General features: G+C 41.1%; 1 protein-coding gene across 2 annotated transcripts in view; it reads left to right on the plus strand.

Annotated features, from left to right (window-relative positions):
• The first annotated feature begins 7,988 nt into the window (after nt 1-7,988).
• vps54.L (VPS54 GARP complex subunit L homeolog) overlaps nt 7,989-24,670 on the plus strand; it is a 46,942-nt gene continuing 30,260 nt past the window's right edge. The window contains exons 1-3 of one of the 2 annotated variants that reach the window (XM_018262826.2): nt 7,989-8,220; nt 21,204-21,357; nt 23,097-23,338. In XM_018262826.2, the coding sequence (XP_018118315.1) occupies nt 21,213-21,357; nt 23,097-23,338 (387 nt within the window). In that variant the 5' untranslated portion in view covers nt 7,989-8,220; nt 21,204-21,212. Of the gene's footprint in view, nt 8,221-21,200; nt 21,358-23,096; nt 23,339-24,670 lie in introns of both variants that reach the window. The other variant, XM_018262825.2, reaches the window with a different exon arrangement.

Genomic DNA, 24,670 nt, shown 5'->3' on the forward strand with positions numbered 1-24,670 from the left:
TGAGCAGTGTGACAGGAACAGGAAGGTGTGTAGGGTTTTTAAACTTGACCCCAAATGAACTGACTGACATTAGCAAACTAATAAATGGAACTATTTATATGAATTACTTATTATAGAGTAACATCATCTGTTTATATTGGGATCTACAGTATTAACTCTTGGTCAGGCACTTCCAACTTGCCATACATGCTGTGTTGTAAAATTGTCTCGGTCTAGTCATGTATGGCCAGCTTAAAGGAGAACTAAAGTTTAACTAAAGAAGTAGCTAGAAATGTTGTACATTATGTTTCGGGCTTCTGTACCAGCCAAGGCAACCACAGACCTTTAACAGTAAAGATCTGTTTCTCCAAAGATGCCCCATTAGTTCCCCATCTTCTTTTCTGCTGATTCACTGCACATGCTCTGTGCTGCTGTCACTTACTGAGCTTAGGGACCCACTGACAATATACAGTACACATAGAATAGAAATGTCACAATATAAGGCTGATTAGTAATTAAGACAGATAATTACTTCATGGCAGCTCAGAAACCAATGCAATTAGCATCAGAATTTAATAATCAGCCCTGTAGCATCAGCTTATATTACAGACCGACCTCCTTTTCTGCTTGATAATTAGTGACGACCCCTAAGCTTAGCTTCTCAACAGCTGCTCAGAGCCCACTGAGCATGTGAGTGTCACAGACACTTTCCAAGATGAAGTTTGAAGTCCTGGATCATTGCTGCTATTGAGAAGCTGAAACTTTAGGCTGGTGCAATAAGTTCTGTATATAAAATATGGCATTTTGAGCCATAGTCATTTTTAGGGTTTAGTTCTCCTTTAAAGGAAACCTATCCCCCCCCCAAAAAGAATACTTGAGCAACAGATTTATATCAAATTAAGTGGCATATTAAAGAATCTTGTCATACCGATATATAAGTAAATATTGTCCTTTTACATCTCTTGCCTTGAACCACCATTTTGTGATGGTCTGTGTGCTGCCTCAGAGATCACCTGACCAGAAATACTGCAGCTCTAACTGTAACAGGAAGAAGTGTATAGTTTGTTTGGTATGTTTGTGTGCATTGTGAATCCAGACCCGGTTTGTGGAAAGGCCACCAAGGCCGGGCCTAGGGCGGCAGGATTTTAGGGGGCTGCATGCTGCCCAACCACACCCACATTGGTTCAGAAAAACACTGGGGATGCGCACAAGATAAAATAGTTTTTTAAACGTCCCGTGCACCAATTCCCATTGCTGGGAATTTGGGTGAATAAAGGGGAGGGGACAGGGGCGCCCGATATGTAAATCCATCCTTGCGTGAATCATACGATCCCAGGGGGCGACCCATATTTTTTGAAATGGCAGTTTTCTATTTATGATTACCGAATGGCACATACTACTAAACAAGTATATTATTATGAAAATTGTTTATTTACATGAAGCAGGGTTTTATTTATGAGCTGTTTCATGAAATATATTTTTATAGAGAACTACATTGTTTATACGTATATAAAAATATAGGCATCTGAGGGCCTGTGCATAGAGCTGACGCTTTTAGGGGGATGGCCTTTGGGTACCTATATAATTGAATACTTTTTTAAAAGAAAAATCAGCCCCCCTCCAGCCACTGCAGGACAATTACTGATAAATTCGATGGAGGAGCTGGGGTGTGGTGAGGGGTACAGGTCTCCGCATATTGCAAGCCTGGAGTGATGTAGGCGAACTCCTGTAAAAACTTTGAGTGGATCCACTTCCCCATGTTGGGTGCACTGTAAGGACCTCAATACAGCCAAGGTACATGTACCTTCCTAGCTCCTACTTCAAGGCCTGTGTTCAGTGACTGTGTATATACTGTACGTGGGCAGCACAGAATGCCAGATCATATATTTATATATAACCCCAAAACCACAGGAAATGAAACACACCTCTCATCATTTATAAAGTAATAAAACTCTTAGGGTTAGTTCACACGAGGAGATTCAGGGACTATGGAAAACGCATTGCCGCGTGTGCATTAGCGCAGGTGACTTTTCATTATAGCCAGGCGACAAAATCTCCCCGAATCTCCTCGTGTGAACTAACCCTAAATGAATGTCAATATCAAAGCAAAGTGACTTATACCATAAAACAAACTAGATTAAACTGCAGAGATACTGACACCAGAAATTAAACTCTTTTTTTTTACATCTATAATAATATTGCCTTTGCCATAAAGTATTTGCATGATGCTTTTACATTACCTGTCTGATGCCCCATGTTCCTGTATGAGGGGGGCTGCCATATTTGTGCAGCAGGAGTCCGTTAGCATTGGAAACTCTAAAGGTGGCCATACACGGATAGATCCGCTCGTTTGGCGATGTCGCCAAACGAGCGGATCTCCCTCCGATATGCCCACCTTGAGGTGGGCAATATCGGGCTGATCCGATCGTGGGCCCTAGGGCCCAACGATCGGATCCTAGCGTTCGCCAAACGGGCGGTCGGATCGCGGGACCGCATCAACGAACAGATGCGGCCGCGATCCGACGGGATTTTTAACCCCATCCGATCGAGATCTGGCCGACTTTCGGCCAGATCTCGATCGGGGAAGCCCGTCGGGGGCCCCCATACACGGGCCAATAAGCTGCCGACTTGGTCTGTCGGCAGCTTTTATCGGCCCGTGTATGGCCACCTTAACTGACAGGCTGAGATGGGACAGTCAGGTTAGCAAAACAAAACCTCTCTGCAAAAAAAACAATCAGCATGACCTATGGGTAACTTTTAGGGGCCCATTTACTTAGCTCGAGTGAAGGAATAGAATAAAAAAAACTTTGCATTTCGAATAATTTTTTTTGTTACTTCGACCATCGAATTGGCTACTTCGACCTTCGACTACGAATCGAACGATTCAAACTAAAAAAACACTCGACTATTCGTCCATTCGATAGTCGAAGTACTGTCTCTTTAAATAAAAACTTCGACCCCCTAGTTCGCCACCTAAAACCTACCGAAGTCAATGTTAGCCTATGGGGAAGGTCCCCATAGGCTTTCTAAGTATTTTTTGGTCGAAGAAAAATTGTTCGACAGATGGATTAAAATCCTTCGAATCGAACGATTCGAAGGATTTAATCGTTCGATCAAACGATTTTTCGACGATCGTTCGATCGAACTATTTGCGCTAAATCCTTCGACTTCGATGTCGAAGGATTTCAATTAATTAACCCTCGATATTCGACCATAAGTAAATTTGCCCCTCAATGTATATTCATATTTTAGTGTCATTTATTAGTGTCACGATCACTTGTGGCTTCACGAAGTGGAACCAAGCAGGGATCAGGCTGAAAACACAAAAGCAGGCATTTTTGGGCCAATCCCCTTGCTCTGCTTCGTGTTAAAGCGGAAGCTGTATTTGTCAGTGCAGTTTTACTGAGGTGCATAAGGGAGCGGATACTCTTTTCTCAGCCTCCAAAAAAAAAAATGCAGGCAGAGAGCAGCAAGAGCAGCAGAACAAAAGTTCCCTCAGGATAAGGGGGAGTTGCTGTCCTTTATACTAGTTAGAGATAAATCAAATGTATCTGCTATTAGATTCCATTTTAACCTATGTTTGGTGTGTTGCATCAGATCAATAACCCCCATTGTATAATATGCTGTGAAACAAAGTCATGTTAACCAGCTCCAGTTCAGGTGAGTGTTCAGTAAATATACTGCACATATACCTGCTATATTCAGACAGCTCCTCCATATCTAATTCTATTCTGTGAGGGGTTCATTTGGATAATGATTGTACAGGAAAGCGAGAAGATAAGAGTCTTCCTCTAACTACTGGAGAAGGTGGAGGTGATAAATGTTGGGGGAGAATGAAATACTGCTGTCCATCACTTGGAATTTGCTTTAGATAATGCTGCCATAGTAAATAAAGGTTTTCATGCGTTACATCTGTTCAGAAGGTCTGTGTTATGGTCTCTGTGCACCTTTGTAAAGGAAACTTTAAAAAAGGAAGGAAACCCTACTATTACACAGGAATTGGATCAGCCTCTGGTCATGCAAAGGGTTGGAGATTTTGTATAGTGATTATTATTATTACATTTAAATGGTTAATTACAATTTGGTACAACATTCTGTGGATTTGCACTTCTGCAAAACATAAGATGATGATAAAATAACTTTTTTCTGTTCTTATTTATACAATGTTCATTTGCTTCTGATACAAGTTAAGAAAAATATTGTTTTTTTATTGAAACAACACAGGCATGTAAGCATAAGGGCTTGTGTAGTTGGATAAAGTGAAAGTCAAGGGAAATTCCCTGCACATTTTGATAATCCTGTGGGTGGTAAGCCTATTTACTACCATCTTTCACTAGCGTTGGGCTGCGGTCAATACCACATGAGACTGGATCGAGTGTGCAACCACATAATCAGGGGTGCTTCACCAATGAGGCGAGTTGAGGCTGTCGCTTCAGGCAGCAGCGCCCCACTAGGTACCAGGGGCAGCAAAAATATTGCTCCTGGTACTTTAAGAGCGAATTTCTAGGGTAGGGGGGGCAGCAGCAACTGCTGCTGCCTCAGGCGGCGGAGGGGCCAGGATCACCCCTGCACATAATTACTGCAAACAGCACAGACATTTGAATATAAGACCAGAATATGAATAGCAGAGGCCTGAATAGAAAGTTAATACAGTAAAAAGCTGCAAGAAAAATACATTTGTAGCCTTAAAGAGCATTTTTTTTAGATGGGGTCAGTGACCCCTATCCGAGAGCTGGAAAGAGTCAGAAGAAGAAGAAGGCAAGTAATTAAAAAAAACAATAAAAAATGAATACCAATTGAAAAGTTGGGCAAATTCCCTAACCGGTGAAAATTCGGCAGCAACAGCTTCGCAGGCATTGCAGCCCTTTGCCCGGCATAAATTCGCTAGGACTATGCTAATTCACTGAAGTGCGAAGGTGTGTCTAGGGCAGCGAACGCTGCCGAATTTTCGCTAGCGTTACTTCAGCAATCAAATCGAAGATGTGCTAACCTTGCCTAATTTGCATACGGCAGGGAAATTATAAAGATGAATGGACTAGTGATGTGCGGGCCGACCCGAGGCCCGCGGGTCGGGCGGGTTCGGCCGACCCCTGGATAAAATGCACAGGGCGCGGCGCTCCTGCTCTCCCCGCCTGCGACCTAGTACTGCCGACTTCCGCCTGCTCCGCCCCTTTTGTGATGTCACTGCGGGTTGGGGCGGGCAGGGAGCGGGCGGGTTAGGGTCGGGTGCGGGTCGAGAAATTCTAGACCCGCACATCACTAGAATGGACGTACTGTATATGTTGCAGCAAATCCATTACATTACACAAGTCCAGGGAACCTTAATAAATAAAATAGAGTTGTTATAATGCCCTACACATGAGCCCACTGTATAGTTTATGTTCCAAATGTTAAAAAATGGAGGGGGAACCCGGTTACCCAAAAAAATTTTTACGGACCTTTGCAGGCTATCACTCTGAAAAAAGGAAAAGATGCCAGCGTTTTTTGGGAAAATTTTGCACTAAAAAGTCCTATGCACTTCATTACTCTTCTCCTTGCCTGAGCTGGCGAAGGCAAGTCTGGCGAATGAGGTAACGTTCAATAAAATCTTAGTAAATTTGTGGAGTTACGTCCGTCCGCCAGAGCGAATTCGCCTGGCGTTAGAGTGCGAAGCAACGCTAGCGTTTATCTCCTTCGCTAGCGAAGTGACACCCGCACCTGTTAGGAAATCAGCAATGTTCCGAAATGGCGAATTTTCGCTACCGTTAGTTGATTCACCTTTAGGGAATCTGCCCCTTAAAGTTAACTTAAAGGTGCTACAATGTGGCAACTCTAATTATGGTACTAATGTTAATATTGGGCAAAACTAAATCCCACTGGCAAGCGACCCTAATAAATGTAAGACTGAGTAGATACGGGGGTTTAATCTGCAGTTTATCTGCATACGAGTCTTATGTGTCCATGAGTGCACTGAGAACAAACACTATGCCTATGCTTACAATGGGGAACATGTATGGGATCCATTATCCGTAAACCCGTTTCCCAGAAATCTTAGAATTACAAGAAAGGCTGTTTCCCATAGACTCCATTTTTGGCAAATAATTCTATTTTTTCAAAATGTTTTCCTTTTACTCTGTAATAATAAAACAGTGCATTGTATTTGATCCAAACTAAAATATAATTAACCCTTATCAGAAGCAAAACCAGCTCATTGGATTTATTTAATTTTTACATGATTTAAGTAGACTTGTAGTATGGAGATCCAAATTATAGAAAGACTCATTATCCGGAAAACTCCAAGTACCGAGCATTCTGGATAACAGGTCCCATACCTGTACTGTGTATTTTAATATAGGATCAACATTGTATTTGCAATTGGCCTTCATTTTATAGCCTTGTTATGTATCTTTAAGTTAGACAATGAACGCTATTTGGTTGCTAGAGTTGAATTATAATAGCAACCAGGCAGCAGTCAAGGCTGAATTGTAAGAGGAACAGGAACACAAAGCTGAACAATAAAGAAAATAAAAGAAACATCTAAAAAGCCTGTTAAAGGGAATTCTGTCATGATTGTCGTTTTTATTTCTAAATTACACTGTTTACACTGCAAATAATTCACTCTACAATATAAAATTTCATTCCTGAACCAGCAAGTATATTTTTTTTAGTTGTAATATTGGTGTGTAGGCGCTATCTCAGGTCATTTTGCCTGGTCATGTGCTTTCAGAAAGAGTCAGCACTTTAGGGTGGAACTGCTTTATGGCAGGCTGTTGTTTTTCCTACTCAATGTAACTGAATGTGTCGCAGTGGGACCTGGATTTTTACTATTGAGTGCTGTTCTTATGGTCCCCATAGACACGACGATTCATCTTTGGTGAACGACCGATTTCAGTGCAGTCCGACCAATCCTTCGAAATTATTGTGTGGTTAGTGGGATACTAACGGTTGTACATCTTCCGATTTCTCGGCCGACATCTGTCAGAAAATTGATTGGCCAGGTTTAAAAATCTTTATCGTTCCCAGTGCAAACAATCTATGTTTGCAGGGCCAAGCAGGCAGCTACTCTTTAGTTTTGCTGGCAATAACGCCTGAAATGGTCTTTTTAGTTGATGGACATATCGTACATTTAAACGATCATTTCGAGCTAATCGTGGTCTCACAATAACAATTGGATCTTTTAAAAATCTTTACATCTATGGCCAGCCGCCAGTTTAAGATCTTCCAGACAGCTGTTATCTTGTGTTAAGCTGGCCATAGATGCAGAGACCCAATCATACGAATCTTCAAACGATCGGACTTCCCCATCTCCCGACCTGCCACTAACCATTCAGATCAAATAAAGTAGTAAAAGAACAGATCAGCCGATGTTCTGCCCCTGACAGTAATCGTACGATAGTTATGTCTGACAAAAGCTAATGACAGTCTCCGTCTGAAAATCATACGGTCGGCAATACATGTAGAGATATTATTGGCAGCTGACAGAAATCTTTTAACCTGGCCGATCGACCAAATGACCGATCTCCATGGGACGAAAAATGTCGGGACAATACACGCACGGTCCGAAAATCATACGAATCCTTGATTCGTACGATCGGATCTTTGTGTCTATGGCCAACTTTAGGGAGCTGCTATTTGGTTACCTTCCCATTGTTCTGTTGTTAGGCTGCTGGGGGGGGGTGATATCACTCCAACTTACAGTACAGCAATAAAGAGTGACTGAAGTTTATCAGAGCACAAATCACATGACTGGGGGCAGCTGGGAAACTGACAATATGTCTAGCCCCATGTCAGATTTCAAAGCTAAATAGAAATAAAATTGAAATTGATTTCAATGCAGAATTCTGCTGGAGCAGCACTGTTAACTGATGTGTTTTGAAGAAAAATAACGTTTTCCCATGACAGCATCCCTTTAGTTTTGTTTATTATTTATTTATAATGCACTCAGTGATAGATATCCAACAGTGAGTCCCTGGCGCTTTTGCTGGCGTTGTGTGGGAGTTGTAGTTTAGTCACACGGCCAACCCTGCCCTATTTTCTCTTCATACACTGACGTTTGCCCGTGTTTTCCGGGTCAGGTTCATAGTGAGTGAGTGCGTGGCTGCTGCTGAGACACAGGATCACTTTCCTGCAGCCGCTGTGTGTCAGTGTGTCTCCTCCCCCGGTGCTCGCCGCTGTGCATGCCGGGCTCTTGTGTGGCCGGTGCTCGGGGCTCTGCCCGCCCGGGAGATGCTGTTGTTGCTGCCGCTGGACGAGTGACCTCAGGTACAGAGGGAGAGGGGGAGTTGTCAGTGCGGGCGTCAGGTGACTAGAGTCACAGCAAACCCGGCGGCGGCGGGAGGGGAAGGGTGGTTTCGGTGAGTAGGAAAGCCCCCGGCTCTGACTGAGGCCTACACTGCCCGAGTGTTTGCTATGGAAACGCATTTGGATTAGTAAGAGACAGTGTAGTGTATGGGGCTGAGCTGGTTAGACAACAGCAGGTGTGTGACATGATATCTATGGCTGCCTACGTGTGTGTAATTATATGTGTTTATTTGCGCTTAGATCTATCCCAGTGTTCCCTGGACTAATCCCTCTGTACTCTGTGCACTCAACATTCCTTCCCCACATGACTCGGGGCTGCCATGTTGCTGCTCTCTCTAGGGACGTATGATAATTATGTGGAGATAATATTCCTGTCTATTGGCTCTTTCTTTTCATCCTCACTTACTATAAGGGTCACACAGGCAGATTGGCGACTAATCTCCCCGAACTGTCTCCCGCTGGCTAGAATGTAAATCACCAGCGGGATGCAACTCGGGCGCTTCGTTTTCCGAAGTCGAACGAAGTTTCCTCGTTGGGCGACTTCAGCAAACGAATCTCTGCCATCCCGCCGGCAATTTACATTCTAGCCGGCGGGAGGCAGTTTGGAGAGATTAGTCGCTCCCCGAAGAAGAGATTTGTTGCCGGGCAACTAATCTCCCCGAATCTGCCTGTGTGCCCTGACCCTAAGAGTAGAGACACACGGTCAGATTCCGGGAGATTAGTCGCCCGGCGACTTATCTCCCTGAACTGCCTTCCGCCGGCTACAATGAAAATCGCCGGCGGGGTGGCACTCAGAGCACTTCGTTTTCTGAAGTTGCCTCACGAGGAATCTTCGGCCGACTTCAGAAAATAAAGCACTCCGAGTGCCATCCCACCGGTGATTTTCATTCTAGCCTGGGAAGGCACTTCAGGGAGATAAGTCGCCCCGAAGAAGAGGAGAATCGTCCCCCGGGCGATTAATCTCTCCGAATCTGACCGTTTGTCTCTGCCCTAAAGCTGGCCATAGACGCACAGATCCTATCGTACGAATCGAAGATTCGTATGATTTTCGGATCGTGTGGGGAGAGTGCCAACATCTTTCGTCCGGCAGAGAATGGCCGTTTGGTTGATCGGACAGGTTTTGATTTTGACACGACCAATCCCGCCAGAGCCCATTGCGCATCGTAATTGGATCGTTCGACCATATGGGCAAACGTTCAGATTACCCCCGATATAGCTATGCTCGTTAATGGCATATCGGGGAAAGATCCGCTCATTTGTCGCCAAACGAGCGGATCTTTGCGTCTATGGCCACCTTAACTCTGTCAGGGAAGCTTTATAGCATCCTGATAATATATAAACATTATCAAGTACAGCTATCTGGAAACCCGTAATTCCGAGTTACAGGAAGGCCATCTCTCATAGACTACATTTATTCAAATAATTCAACGTTTTTAAAACATATTCCCTTATCTGTAATATTAAAACAATACCTTGAACTTGATCCCAGCTAAGATATAATTAATCCTTATTGGAGGCAAAGCAATCCTATTGGGTTTCATACATGTTTAAAGGGGACCCGTCACCCAGAAAAAATGATTCATAATCCTATTTTATCATACCAGTCAAGCAAAATTAACTTTAATTACACTATATAAATTATTTGAATGTTGTTTCCTTCAGTCTAGGAATTCATAATTATAGCAAGCAGGCAGGAGCCATTTTGTGGACACTGTTATTAAGATAAGCCTTGTATCATCTCAGAATCTTGTTTGTGCACCAGAATGGGGGACCTGATGTCCATCCCCATGCCCTGGCTACACAATTAAATGATGAAGAGAATGGGGGAATATGGGGAGAGCAGTGATTTCTAGGAAGTGCTGAATGGAAAGTGAAAGTAATTGTCTGCCCCGCCTCTATGCCCAGGGCATAGAGGAGGGGCAGACAATATTTGATTGACAGCTGAGATGTTTAAATGAGCTTACAACAGCTATGAGTGCTTTAATAAAAAATAGAAATTGGATTTCATGTTTAATTTGAAAAGGGCTTTTATTATACAGCTTTTTGTGTCTGGGTGACAGGTCCACTTTAAGTGATTTTTAAGCTATGGAGATCCAAATTATGGAACGATCCCTTATCTGAAAAACGCCAGATCCGCAGCATTCTAGATAACAGGTCCCTTACCTGTACTTTGTGCTTTATACACCCTGTTTAATGAAAGCTTATATTTTATAATAGAAGTTGTATGTTGAGAGCGGCCTACTCCCTCCTGTGTTGGTTGTGCAGTGTGTTGTGCTAAAGAGACCCTGTGTGCTTGTTGTTACACACATTGTTGTGTGGTAGTGAACTTGTGATAGTGTCGCCTAATGTAGAACAATGACAGCCAGCACAGTAGTGTTTGAGAGGCTCTGGGAGCTGCCGTTGAAATGCAACTGAAGGCTAGTTCTTTGAACATTCCTCATATGCACTCTAGTGAATCTAGTGGCGCCAACCTGTGTATCATAGAAATACATGTGACAGCTAGAGTTGTCATCTTTTCTGGTACAAATACTGCCCTGCTTATATTTGTATTTTTTCTTCCTTATTAATAACATTGGCATTAAGCAACTAAAATACTGTCACTAAAATACTGCCCAGGTGTAAACCCTAATGAGAGACTGGGAATGCTTGAACTGACTTCCATACTCCACTGTGTTCTGTCAGCCAGATCGGAGTTGAAGTAGACACATTTTGAGAGGTCCCTATGGATCTGGAAGCCCAGGTACTTAAATCTATCCACACCCTTAAGTTGCTGGCTCTGGTCCCTTTGAGGGGAAAACCAGTGGTCAAGTAATTCTCACTTTCAGTTGTGCAAAGCTTTAAAGTCATAAACATTAATGTTTTGGATTCACATTTATTTGTGATTTACAGAAGTAGCTAAGTGACTGACGGCCACAAAGTAGGAGAGACAAGGTTACATGCAACCCCAAAATGACATTGCAATTCTGTCTTATGACCAGCTTGGATTTTTTCTCCTGACTAGTAAAGCTCTTTGCTGATGCACAGTCTTTTTTTTTGTGTTTGTGATTATTACAGAAAAAAAGTGTTTTGATACACTATCTAAATATGATTGTGATGTGTACCAAATCAATAAACTACTGTAATTTGATGAACTGCTTACTCAAACACCAGTACTCAAAACAGTGGCTGTATAGCAGGGATGCCCAACCTTTTGAACCCATGAGCAACATTCAGAAGTAAAAGGAGTTGGGGAGCAACACTAGCATGAAAAATGTTCTTGGGGTGCCAAAAAAGTGCTGTGATTGGACATTTGGTAGCCCCTATGTGGATTGTCAACCTACATTGAGTCTCTGTTTGGCAGTGTACCTGGTTTTTATACAACGAAAACTTGTCTCCAAGCCTGGAATTCAAAAATAAGCACCTGCTTTGAGGCCACTGAGAGCAACATCCGAGGGGTTGGAGAGCAACATGTTACTCACGAGCTACTGGTTGGGGATCACTGCTGTATAGAATGGCATGAAACCTGCTGAGGGTCTGATGGGAACTTGTCTTCTGCAGCAAAAACATTTTCACTCCCACAAATGATGCTTGACTTTTATTGCTAAAATCTTGTATCGACGTTTAACTGTCTACAAGTGAAATGATATAAAAGTAAGAAGAAATGTTGCCAGTTGATGTTTCTAGTTGCCAGCAATTCCATTCCTGATGAACTCTTGCCTCCGGCGACTGTGCTGTGTAACGTGGAGAAGAAGATCACAAAGGATTTCTTATTTTCAAAATATCACAATTTTGCTTAAAGCGTTGGCTCTAGTAACTCTATAAACCTAGATGACATGAAGTGGCCACAGGCATTTTTTACTTGCAGTCCCATAGTTAGGGTGGCCATACACGGGCCAATAAAAGCTGCCAGCAGAGACGGTGGGGCTGCAAGACGGTGTATGGGGCCCTCCAACGGGCTTCCCCTATCAATATCTGGGCAGATGTCGATTGGGCAGGGCTAAAAATCCCAATGAATCGCAGACTACATCTGCTTGTGGATGCGGTCCTGCAATCTGACCTCTGTACTCCTGCATTATGGTCGGATCAGTCCAATATCGCCCGCCTCAACCTTGGCGACGTCACCAAACGAGCGTATCTCTCTGTGTGTGGCCACCTTAAATGTTGCAAATTGGAAGAAAAGAAACTTGCCTTAGTTGTGAACCCCCAGCAGTTAATGAGATAGTTATCCAGGTGATTTCTTCAGGCCTGGATTTTTGGTGAAATCACAAAGGCCTGGGCCTAGGACGGCAAGCTTTTAGGGATGGCATGCCGCCCAGCCCCAGCCTAAGGAACACTGGGGACGCGTACTCCCGAGTGCTCTGGCGCATGTGCTTGCGAGGTCTTTGGGAGCGAAGATCCAAGACCTAGAGGCGGCCAAGCCCGAATCTGTGCCTGACCTTCTTTAGTTTTGCTGTTGCAGCTCAGTGCAAGATGTAATTTGTTTTTGGAAGGAAAAGTTCTCCCTTTAAAAGGGGTAGTTCACTCCTTTTAATATGCTATAGAATGACCTGTTCTTTTCAGTTGATCTTCATACTTTTTTGTAGGGATGCACTGAATCCACTAATTTGGATTTGGCCGAACCCCCGAATCTCTTGCGAAAGATTCGGCCGATTACTGAATCTGAATCCTAATTTGCATATGCAAATTAGGGGTGGGAAGGGGAAAACGGTTTTTACTTCCTTGTTTCGTGACAAAAAGTCACACGATTTTCCTCCCGCCCCTAATTTGCATATACAAATTAGGATTCGGTTTGGCCGGGCAGAAGGGGAGGGCTTAAATGGAATGAGAAGTAATAAAAAGTAACAATAAAATTGTAGCCTCTGAGGTCAGTGACCCCCCATTTGACAGCTGGAGTCAGATGAAGAAGTAGGGATGCACCAAATCCAGGATTCTGTTCGACCGAATCCCGAACCAAATCCTGGATTTGGTGCATCCCTGCTTTTTTGTATTATTTTCCTCCTTCTTCTTCTTCTGACTCCAGTTGTCAAATGGGGGGTCACTGACCTTAGAGAACAAGAGGCTACAATTTTATTGTTACTTTTTATTACTTCTCATTCCATTTAGGCCCTCCCCTCTTTATATTCCAGTCTCTCATTTGCACCACTGCTTGGTTGCTAGGGTAATGTGGACCCTAGCAAACAGATGGCTGCTCAAATTCCAAACTGCAGAGCAGCTAAACAAAAAACTAATTGTTAAAAAAAAAAAAAGCACACATAATAAGAAATGAAGACCAATTGCAAATTTTCTTAGACTATCCTTCTCTATATTATACAAATTATATATGATACTAAGTTATATCTCTTTATACTAAAAGTTATATCACAGGTGAACAATCCTCTTAAAACTGAGACGTTGGCAACTTTGTTTTCTTGGGTGGGGGGGTCCTAACCAGGTTAAAGGACCAGTAACATCAATTTTTTTTAAAAAAAAGTATAGTATAGTACAAAAAAAAACCACAAAGACAAATTAAACTTTTAAATTGCTAAGTCTTTATTAAGTAATAACTTACCAAAACTCCACTTCCGCTCCTCTTCATAAAAAGCGACACGACGATCCATCGGGCGGCGCTCGATTTCTCCTCCCTGGCTATCTCCTATAAGGAAGGCATGGAGGAGAAATCGAGCGCCGCACGATGGATCACCAGATGAGGAGTTTTGGTAAGTTATTTCTACTTGATGTTACTGGTCCTTTAAGAAAGCCTTTATCAGTCTACCTAGTGAATATTTATAAAGGTATGTAAAATATTTTGTGCTAAAAAATTTTTGAATTTATGTAACTATGTTGTAGCTTTTTTTTTTAAATTAACCCCGTGCATCATGATTATGGAAGTAAGATGATTATATTATTTATGATGGTGTAACACCTAAAAGTATGCCATTATTTGACAGCACTCTGGGCCTAGCTTACCTAAACGGCAAATTTTCTGGTTAAAGTGTACAAAGCTAACTCTCTGAACACAGTTGTGTTTTCATATCATAAAAAGCATTTAATTTAATTGGCACTTAATAGACAAATTAATCTAATGCTCTGATGCAAGAATCAAAACAACATAAAATGCTATGATCTGAAAACAGCTTCCACGTGCCATTCGTTTTATTTGCAGTAAATCTATAAATGCAAGAAAGTTGTAATTTTAGTGGTTACAGATGCAGGGATCTTTCATTTCTGTATGGCACGATTACCCTTGGGTCTGTTGGTTGTCCTGTGACTTTGTTGGTTCTGTGTTTGCAAGCCCTGGAGCTGTAAAGATTGTGTGTTTGCTGCTGTTTTCAGTTGTAACGCTCAGCCTACGTTGTTGCCAATATTTGGAATATAATTTATTAATAAAGTAGCATAGAATTTGTTTGTAAAATATTTGCTATTATGTTGCAGTTTTTGGTCCTTTACAGTCATCTTCTAGTGACCGCTGAATACCTTGGTAAGGTGAAGTTTTATAGGTATTGACATTAAAGGGGCCCCTCACCTTTAAATGAACTTTTAGTATGCTGTAGAGAGTGATATTGAGAGACAATTTGATATTGAATTTCATTTTTTAGTTGTGTTATTTAGCTTTGTATTCAGCAGCCCTCCAGTTTACAATTTCAGCAATCTGGTTGCTAGGATCCAAATTACCCTAGCAACCATGCATTGATTTGAATGAGAGATTGGAATATGAATAGAAATGGGCCGGCATAAAAAGATGAGTAATACAAAGCAATAGTAATAAATGTGAAGCCTTACAGAGTATTTGTTTTTTAGATGGGGTCAGTGACCCCCATTTGAAAGCTGCAAAGAGAGAGAAGATGGCAAATAATTAAAAAAAAATTAAGGTTAATTGAAAAGTTGCTTAAATTAGCCTGCTCCGCACACGAAGAAGCAGGAGATAGAAAGCTATTCTGTTTTAGAGATAGCAAGCTTCTTAGCCCAGTGTCGAGAGAGCTCAGCCCTGAATAATACATTCACTCACAGAAAGTGTCTTTACATGCTGTTCCCTCTAGATATTGAATCATAAGCTCTGTTATTTGCATTCATGTGATCAACATAAAATTATAGCTAACGTGTTCTTCCTCTTTAGCTTGCACAGTTATATAAGGATACAAACCTTAAAATATGTTTTTGTTTTTTTTTTAATGTGTAACTTTTTGATTTTGGAAGAAAAATAAATAAATTAATTAAAATGAATCATAAGACAGAATCTCAAAAAGTGGCCAGACTGTGATTTAGAGCAAAGTAGTCACATCTGCACTATTCATTTTGAAACCTCAAGCAGACAGGTGAAAACTAATTGCTTTTAATTTATCTTTTTTTATACAGAGAGTGTTATTCTGAGACAATTTGCAATTGGTTTTCACTTTTTATTATTTGTGTTTTTTTAGTTATTTAGCTTTTAGTTCAGCAGCTCTCCAGTTTGCAGTTTCAGCAATCTGGTTGCTAGGGCCCAAATAATCCTAGCAACCATTCAGTAATTTAAACAAGTGAATGGGATATGAATATGAGAGGCCTGAATAGAAAGATGAGAAATTAAAGGTAGCAATAACAATACATTTGTAGCTTTACAGAGCATTTGTTATTTAGATGGGGTCAGCGACCCCCATTTGAAAGCTGAAAACAGTCAGAAAAAAGGCAAATAATTCAAAAACTATATAAAAAAAAAAATAATGCAGACCACCTGTAAAGTTACTTAGAATAGACCATTCTATAACATACAAACAATTAACTCAAAGGGATACTGTCATGGGAAAACATGTTTTTTTCAAAATGCATCAGTTAATAGTGCTACTCCAGCGGACTTCTGCACTGAAATCCAAATCTCAACAAAAAAAAAAAAAAACATATTTTTTTATATTCAATTTTAAATCTGACATGAGGCTAGACATATTGTCAGGTTCCCAGCTGCCCCCAGTCATGTGACTTGTGCCTGCACTTTAGGATGAAACTGCTTTCTGGCAGGCTGTTATTTCTCCTACTTAGGGTAAGGCCACACTGGGCGATTTTGCCACGTGTGATTAGCGCCAGTGTTTTTTTTTCATTTTAGCCGGCACAGAGTGAGGGAAGGCGTTTGGGGAGATTGGTCGCTGCAAAGACGAGGCGATAAGTCGCCAGGCGACCAAATCTCCCCAAAACGCCCAGTGTGGCCTTACCCTTAATGTAACTGAATCAGTCTCAGTGGGATCTTCCAGGGAGCTGTTATCTTGTGTTATGGAGCTGTTATCTGGTTACCTTCCCATTGTTCTTTTGTTTGGCTCCTGAGGGGGGAAAGGGAGGGGGTGATATCACTCCAATTTACAGTACAGCAGTAAAGAGTGATTGAAGTTATCAGAGCACGAGTCACATGATTGGGGGCAGCTGGAATCTGACAATATGTCTAGCCCCATGTCAGATTTCAAAATCGAATATAAAAAAATCTGTTTGCTCTTTTGAAAAATGGATTCAGTGCAGAATTCTGCTGGAACAACACTATTAACTGATGCGTTTTGAAAAAAACATGTTTTCCCATGACAGTATCCCTAAAGGTGAACAACCCATTTTAAATGTTCTTTGAAATCTGCCTATGGTATTCTCCACAGGGAATCCTATTTGCCTGCAGCAGCATGTTTATTTATAGGAGACGGGTAGCCATGACGAAACAACAATCCTACCCAAAAATAGTGTCCTTTGTTGCCCATTAGCATGTGACCAACACAGAGGGTGAAGGAGGCCCTGTCCAAAAGAGCTTACAATCTAATGGTCCCAAACAGTCACGAGAGATGCCTAGGAAAGCAGGGAAAATGGTGGCGAACACTCAGTGTAAAACTGACATGGTGCAATGCTCAGGGGAATAGGACCCAAGGCTGCTATGTTCTTTACAGAAGAGGGGTGCTGTCCCAGTGTAAAAAGCGAGAGATTATATTTATATTTACCATTGGGTAACTAACAAAGTGGCACTCCCAAGTCAATTTCACTTTTTGTCCTTTAAGCACAAATATTTCACATTTTTACATCAGTAGTTGTTCAAAGTTTCTAATCCACCAGCAGTGTCTATTTTCTAGGTCATTTGCACCTCTTTCAGAGCAACAGCAGAATTATTGATCCACCTTTGTCCCATAGCTTCACCTATAGGTTTTCTATTACTAATATCAAATGTTTGGCTTGGAGAATTAATTGAAAAGCGTTTATTATGGCTTTTGTAATTGAAAGGCCATGATCATAACATCAATTAAACATCTCCTGCTCAGCCTGTAATGCTTCTTGCACTTCAAAAGCCTGGCACAGTCCCCTGGTAACTTAATGATATATGAGAATTTGACTCCGTTCAGGTTTGTTCAGCTAAGACAATGGAGAACGGTGCCTTGTGACAGGTCTTATTTGTGCCACGTGCACTTCTTCTGCATCACACGACTCATTTCCCTCTCATTCACTTGCTTATCCTTAACCTCGTACTGCATACGGCTCTCTATTAGAGGAATATGCATTGCTTTGTGCTGGTAATCCTAATTCCATATCTAAAATAGTTATAATAGTGGAAAAAAGGTAATAATGGAATTATTTTTAAGATCTTACAAGGCATGTCGTACAGTTGAACTTAGTTGGTTATTTACTAAAATCCAAATTTATGTCATATTTTATTTTAAAAAACCATGACCAAACTCCCATGTCCGATTTTAGCTTATTTATTAATAAAAAAACACTCAATTTAATCGGATCGTGGAAAAACTCGATAAAAACCCAAATCGCTTTAATTTTTCAGGCTTTTTCCCGAGAACCCTAAAAAAGTCTGATTTTCAGGCTAAACCCATCGCAGACCATAACAACTTCCAATTGCGATGGGTGCCTCTCCCTTTGACTTACACAGAACTTTGAGAGGGTCTGAGATGGCGGATTTTTAGATTCGGGCTTTTTGCAGCATTGGGGTATAATAACTCTTGAAAAATTTGAGGTTTTTTTCCTTTAAGAATTTGAGTTTCCAATTGAAAAAAAACCCCTTCGGATTTGGATTTTAATAAATAATCTCCTTAATCTTTTCACACAGAAAAGGTTGGAAATTGCAGTTGGTAAACCTTATTATGCATATAATGAATAGGCTTCTGTAATAATTGATTTGGTCCAGTATCATTTTCCCAAGCCCATTTATAGCCAAATTATAGAATATCTAATGGGTCAGCTGGACATTCCAAAAGCCTGCCATTTTAATGTTGCATGCATTGCGTTGATTTTTTTGCAGCAAATATAGGAATTCTTTTGCCCACTTGTACTGCTCAGTAAACACTTTTTAGACTTGCCTGATCTCATCCAGAGACATTTAATCTGCCCTTTCTTGTAGCAAGTAGCTGTATCATAACCAAATCTACTTATTACTAATTAAACCAATCAGTCAACTGAAAGCTAAGGTCACACTTTGTGTAACTTGATGTTGACTGGTACAGTTTTCGCCAGCGGCAATTATTTTTGCAGATCTGAATTTAGAATCTAGCGTTTTACCATGCGTTTTGTTTTGCCAAACGTTTTATTGCACCAGAAAAAGGTCAGTGGCATTATTGCATTTCATTGTGGCAAAAACACCCCTACTTTTTTTTTGCCCTGGGAAAAAATGCACAAAAACCACCAATGTCTTCCTATTGACTCCAGTACATTTATCAACTTCGGTATCACAAATGTTTTGGCAAAGTGAAATAGGCCAGTTTCCCTTCCATTATTTGCTTTGACTTTAATGGCAACCACCTGTCACCGGGGCACACTGGGCAGATTTTGTCTGAAAATGCACAGTTTAGTATTTTCAGGCTGAAATCAGAATAAAAATATTTATGAGAACCCCATTGTTGTAGTAAAAGTCAGACTATTCAGAAGAACAATTGCTGAGGGAGTGTGTGGATGGCTGAGTCGGTGGAATGGCACGTGACTGCTGCAGTTCTCATGTCAGTATACTTCTCTGCTCCATCCATGAAATTGCTATTGGGATAGCTTTTCCCTAAAATTCTTTTTAGATAAAGGGATAAAAGGTACAGCTATGGGACCTGTTATGCAGAATGCTCGGGACCTGGGGTTTTCCGGATAACTGATCTTCCGTAATTTGGGTCTTCATACTTTGTCTACTAGAAAATCATGTAAATATTAAATAACCCCAATAGGCTGGTTTTTGCTTCCAATAAGGATTAATTATATCTTAGTTGGGATCAAGTACAAGCTACTGTTTTATTTAGGGATGCACCGAATCCACTATTTTGGATTCGGCTGAACCCCCAAATCCTTTGCAAAAGATTCGGCCCAATACCAAACCTAAGCCGAATTAGCATATGCAAATTATGGGTGGGAAGGGAAAAAGATTTTCTACTTCCTTGTTTTGTGACCAAAAAGTCACATGATTTCCCTTCCCACCCCTAATTTGGTTCGGCCAGGCAGAAGGTTTCGGCCGAATCTGAACCCTGCTGGAAAAAGGTTGGATCCCTAACCGAATCCTGGATTCAGTGCATCCCTAGTTTTATTTTCACAGAGAAAAAAAGCTATCTTTTTTTTTTGGATAAAATGGAGTCTATGGGAGATGCCTTTCCATAATTCGGAGCTTTCTGGATAACAAGCTTCCGGATTATGGATCCCATACTTGTACATTACAAGAAAGAAGCTATGAGAAGGAGGTAAAATCACAAATAGTTAAGACTGATGGTTCTTTCCTGAAAAAAGCTATTTGTAAAAAGACATACGTCCGTTGCATAAAACCACATTTGTATTGTTTTTGTAATGATGTATTTATATAGCACCACAGATGTACCCCGGGGAGTGTATTTTTGCTATTGCTTCCTTGTCCTATCTTGTGCATAATTGCATAAATAAAATTACAAGAAAATCACATCCCTGACCACTAGGTTCTCTGGAGAGCTCACCAAACACGTGAATCTTGCCCCGATATTCCCACCTTGAGTGGGCTATATGGGGCTGATACAATCAGGGCCTCCATAAGGGGGGCACAGGTAGGACAGTTGTCCTGGGCCCTGCAGGTTTTTGTGTGTTTGCGTCACTTACTTGATTTGCCGGGCCCCCCTGCTGTCAGCCTGCTGCAACGTTTAGAATAGAGGACGGGAGCTCCGATGTACCCTCGTTGGTTTATTAAGTCCCGGTAAAGCTGTACAGGGATTGGATGGGCGAAGTAGGAACTTCCCCTCCAGCCTATCCAATCCCTATGCAGCTTCCCCCGGGACTTAACTTAATCGACCAATGAGGGTGCAGAGAACTGAATAGGGCAGAAATAATGCTGGCACCGGAGCTCCTGTCCCCTCTTCTAAACTTTGCAGAATGCTGACAGCAGGGGCCTGGCAATCAAGTAAGTGAAGCATGGCTGGGTCCCCATTAAGAGCCAAACTTATGGGGGACCCTGGCAAGCAATTTTTTAAAATTGTGGCCCTGGATACAATCATGAGACAATCGGATCACTGTCGCAGGAATGCAGGCGGTCAAGGTGAGGGCCACATCAAGGAAACAATGCAGTCCTTGATCTGAATGGATTTTTAAACCTCTCCGACATCTGCCTGATTTTAGGCCAGATATTGGTCAGGGAAGCCAGTTGGTGGGCCCTGTACAATGGCCAATAATTTGGTCTGTCGGCAGCTTTCATCAGCCCCTTTAGATTCAGCTGATGGAATGGCACCAGAGCCTCTAAGGTCTGTAACAAGCTTACTATTCAAATCACTGAATAACTTAACCCTTATATCCTCCTGTAACCCATGGCACTGAATTACCCACGTGCAATATATTTATATATTAAAAACAAGGTAACTGGGCATACAAGCCCATGACACTAGTACACTGTACTTTCTTACCCAGTTGTGAATAGTGCAAGTACATGGATATTTTAAGCTTTCAGGTTGACTGCTGGTGCATTTATAAAATTGCAACTCCCAAAATGTTTTGTAATATATGTAAATGTTTAGAGAAAGTATGATCAATATTACAGCTGTATCTCCTTCTTTTTTCAGCAGCTTCATTAAATGTATGCAATGGCCTCCAGCCACAGTTCTTCACTAGTGCCTCATTCCAACAGCAACAAAGCTTTTTACAAAAAGGGTCTTGAGCCCGCTCAGCAAGTGGGAATGGTGCGATCACTGCCTGATGTCTGCCCCAAGGAGCCTACAGGTAAGTGTTGATAGTATTGTGCGTTAAAGGGTATTTAAATGTGACATTAAAGATGTATGACTTTGTGTTAGGGCATAGGGCAACTGCGCAACTTAATACAATTCCTCCACACATACAGGACTCCATACAACTCTCCTTCCCCAAGAAAAGCACAAGGTATTCATTCAATTGTGCTGATGGCAATTTAGCTTTAATTACATGGGGTTTCTGTCTGGCTTAACAGGCCTATGCAAACTAATCACCCTTACTTTAATGTGGGCTATAGTTACCATTTCATTACTTTTAAGGGTGTTTCTCCAATGCATTTATTTTAACTAGAAAAACAGCTTTAGATAACGTTGTTTCAGTAACATTGTGAGATTAAGGACAGAGAATAGTATGAATATTTTTAAACTGTTTAAAGGAGAACTACCGTCATTTAAATACTGAACTTGTTGAACCTGCTTAAAGGTTCAGCATTTCTATAGTAGTAATAATCCCAGCATTCTAAATTGTCAAAGATGCTTCCCATTTGTCTGCGACACACTGCTCAGAAGCTTAGGGGTCTTTGCAAATCCAAAAGCAGATGTCATAAAAGCCATGTACCATGTAATTATATTTTTTCATATGTATATATATTATACAAGGTACTGTTTTATTATTACAGAGAAAAAAGGAAATCAGTTGGATTAATTTAGATAAAAATGGAGTCTATGGACGACAAACTTTCTGTAATTTTGAGTTTTCTGGATAACAGATCCCATACCTATACACAATTTCTGCCCTACTTCTTTAGCTAAGTTATAGTTTTTCTTTAAACCTGCTAACAATAACTTGCCATGAGGCATTGCTCTTGCGAGTAATAGATTCATATCTAATCCACAAGTATAGGACTCGGACAAGGTGTCCATAGTTGAACTGATAGGTGTTCATGCTGAAATTGTCCAAATTGCAAATTGACATTGACCACTTTTAAATGTATTATGTATCCATGGGTGACCACACCATTTTATAAGGTGCAACACTTCCCCCAGTGATTATTGCTTTAAATGTCAAATTATTCTTGGTTAAAAACTCACACCTTGTTCTATTATAGAATTCTTATTTGGTACTAATAAAAGGGGATTGTAGTTGCTTTGACTTTATATTTTTGTGCAAGGAGTAAACTTTGGTAGGCAAACTCCAGCAATCTCCCCAGGTAATTTTATAGAATGAATGGGTAGAAAATTTCAAAATGAATCAGTTAATAGTGCTGCTCCAGCAGAATTCTGCATTGAAATCCATTTCTCAAAAGAGCAAACAGATTTTTTTATATTCAATTTTGAAATCTGACATGGGGCTAGACATATTGTCAGTTGCCCCAAGTCATGTGACTCAAACAAAAGAACAATGGGAAGGTAACCAGATAGCAGCTCCCTAACACAAGATAACAGCTGCCTGGTAGATCTAAGAACAACACTCAATAGTAAAAACCCATGTCTCACTGAGACACATTCAGTTACATTGAGAAGGAAAAACAGCAGCCTGCCAGAAAGCATTTCTCTCCTAGAGTGCAGGCACAAGTCACATGACTGGGAAATTGACAAAATGTCTAGCCCCATGTCAGATTTCAAAATTGAATATAAAAAAATCTGTTTGCTCTTTTGAGAAATGGATTTCAGTGCAGAATTCTGCTGAAGTAGCACTATTAACTGATGCGTTCCGATGACAGGATCCCTTGTAAGTTCCATAAACCTGAGTTTTGTTTTTTCCTTCTGTAGGTGATACTAAAAGTTTGCGTGATGAACCATCTGTAGTTGCAGATCAGCACAAATGGACAATATATCATTCCAAAGTAAATCTTCCGGCAGCATTAAATGACCCCCGCCTCGCAAAAAGGGAGTCCGATTTTTTCACAAAGACGTGGGGGCAAGACTTTATGGAAAGTGAAGTCTTACCATCACCCTACCTCCCAGCAATTACTAAGGAACAGTTTTTATCATACTCGCAGCAAACCATCACTGTAAGTTGCATTTACCTCCTCTTTTGGTAATATCTATTGCGGTAGCTTAGAATGTACTATGGATTGCGTTACTCTAGATAAGAATCCTGCCCCAATCCTTACATTGTGTTTTTTTTTTTTTATTAAACTCTTTCATAGAATAGTTCGTAAGATTAGGGAAATTCCAGTCCTTTACGACTTCAGTTTCCTTTCACACTTCAAAAATATACAGAAAGGATAACTTGCTCCTGATTCTGTTTGAACCTAGTGTATGTTGCATGAATGTGATTTACACATTTACACTGCTGTGAGATCCACTGGGGAAGGGATTGATTGGAATGAGGCTTTGGAAAACACCCCATTAATAACTCCTAGATAAATAAAAAATAGTAATAAAACATGATTTCAACTGGGCCAATTTATTCAGATACTCATGATGCCCTACAGTTTGTTTAGTAATTGCTTAGAAATAGGGACGCACCGAATCCAGGATTTGGTTCGGGATTTGGCCTTTGTCAGCAGGATTCGAATTCGGCCAAATCCTTGTGCCTGGCCGAACCAAATTAGATTCCTAATTTGCATATGCAAATTAGGGGTGGGGGAATCGCGTGACTTTTCCTCACCAAACAAGGAAGTAAAAAAACATTTTCCACTTTTTCCTTCCTTCTCTGCGCCTTATTTGCATATGCAAATTCAGATTTGGTTCAGTATTCGGCTAATGTTTCACAAAGGATTCAGGGATTTGGCCAAATCCCAAATAGTGGATTCAGTGCATCCCTACTTAGAAATTAAAGAATGGCTTAAAGTGAAAATTTACTCCCCCTTTTTGATACAAGCTCATTTAGTTGGGCTAATGTAGAAAAGGTGAATAACCACTCAACTTCCAGAAATACACATTTTTTTACAGTCATCCATGATTCCAAAGTCTGAAAGGAAACCATGATTATCTGTGTTTGATTCCTAAGTACCATTCACCAACAGCCCTTAGGATCGCAGAGTCCTGCAACCCCTCCCTCACCTTGTTCCATTGTGAATTGATAGATTCTGGGACTTGAAGTTCCTCTGCTTTCCAGAGGATCTGTGCACCTCCGACTATGGAAAGCAGAGAGAGTGCCAGCATACATCAGAATGGACATGCTAAGGGAGGGGTTGCAAGACTCTGCCAGCCTACAGGTTGTTAGGAAATGGTTGCAAGACTCTGCCAGCCTGTGAGTTGTTAGAAAATAGTTCTTACAAGGCAGAAATAGATTTATCAACACACTTCCCCAGTGTGTACTACATTTAGACTTAGTTCCTAACTTATTATTATGTTGTTTCCTGAACTCTTCTTTTCTTGTATCATATGGTTAATTT

The sequence above is a fragment of the Xenopus laevis genome, chromosome 5L (genome assembly GCF_017654675.1).
Source record: "Xenopus laevis strain J_2021 chromosome 5L, Xenopus_laevis_v10.1, whole genome shotgun sequence".
Lineage (NCBI taxonomy): Eukaryota > Metazoa > Chordata > Amphibia > Anura > Pipidae > Xenopus > Xenopus laevis.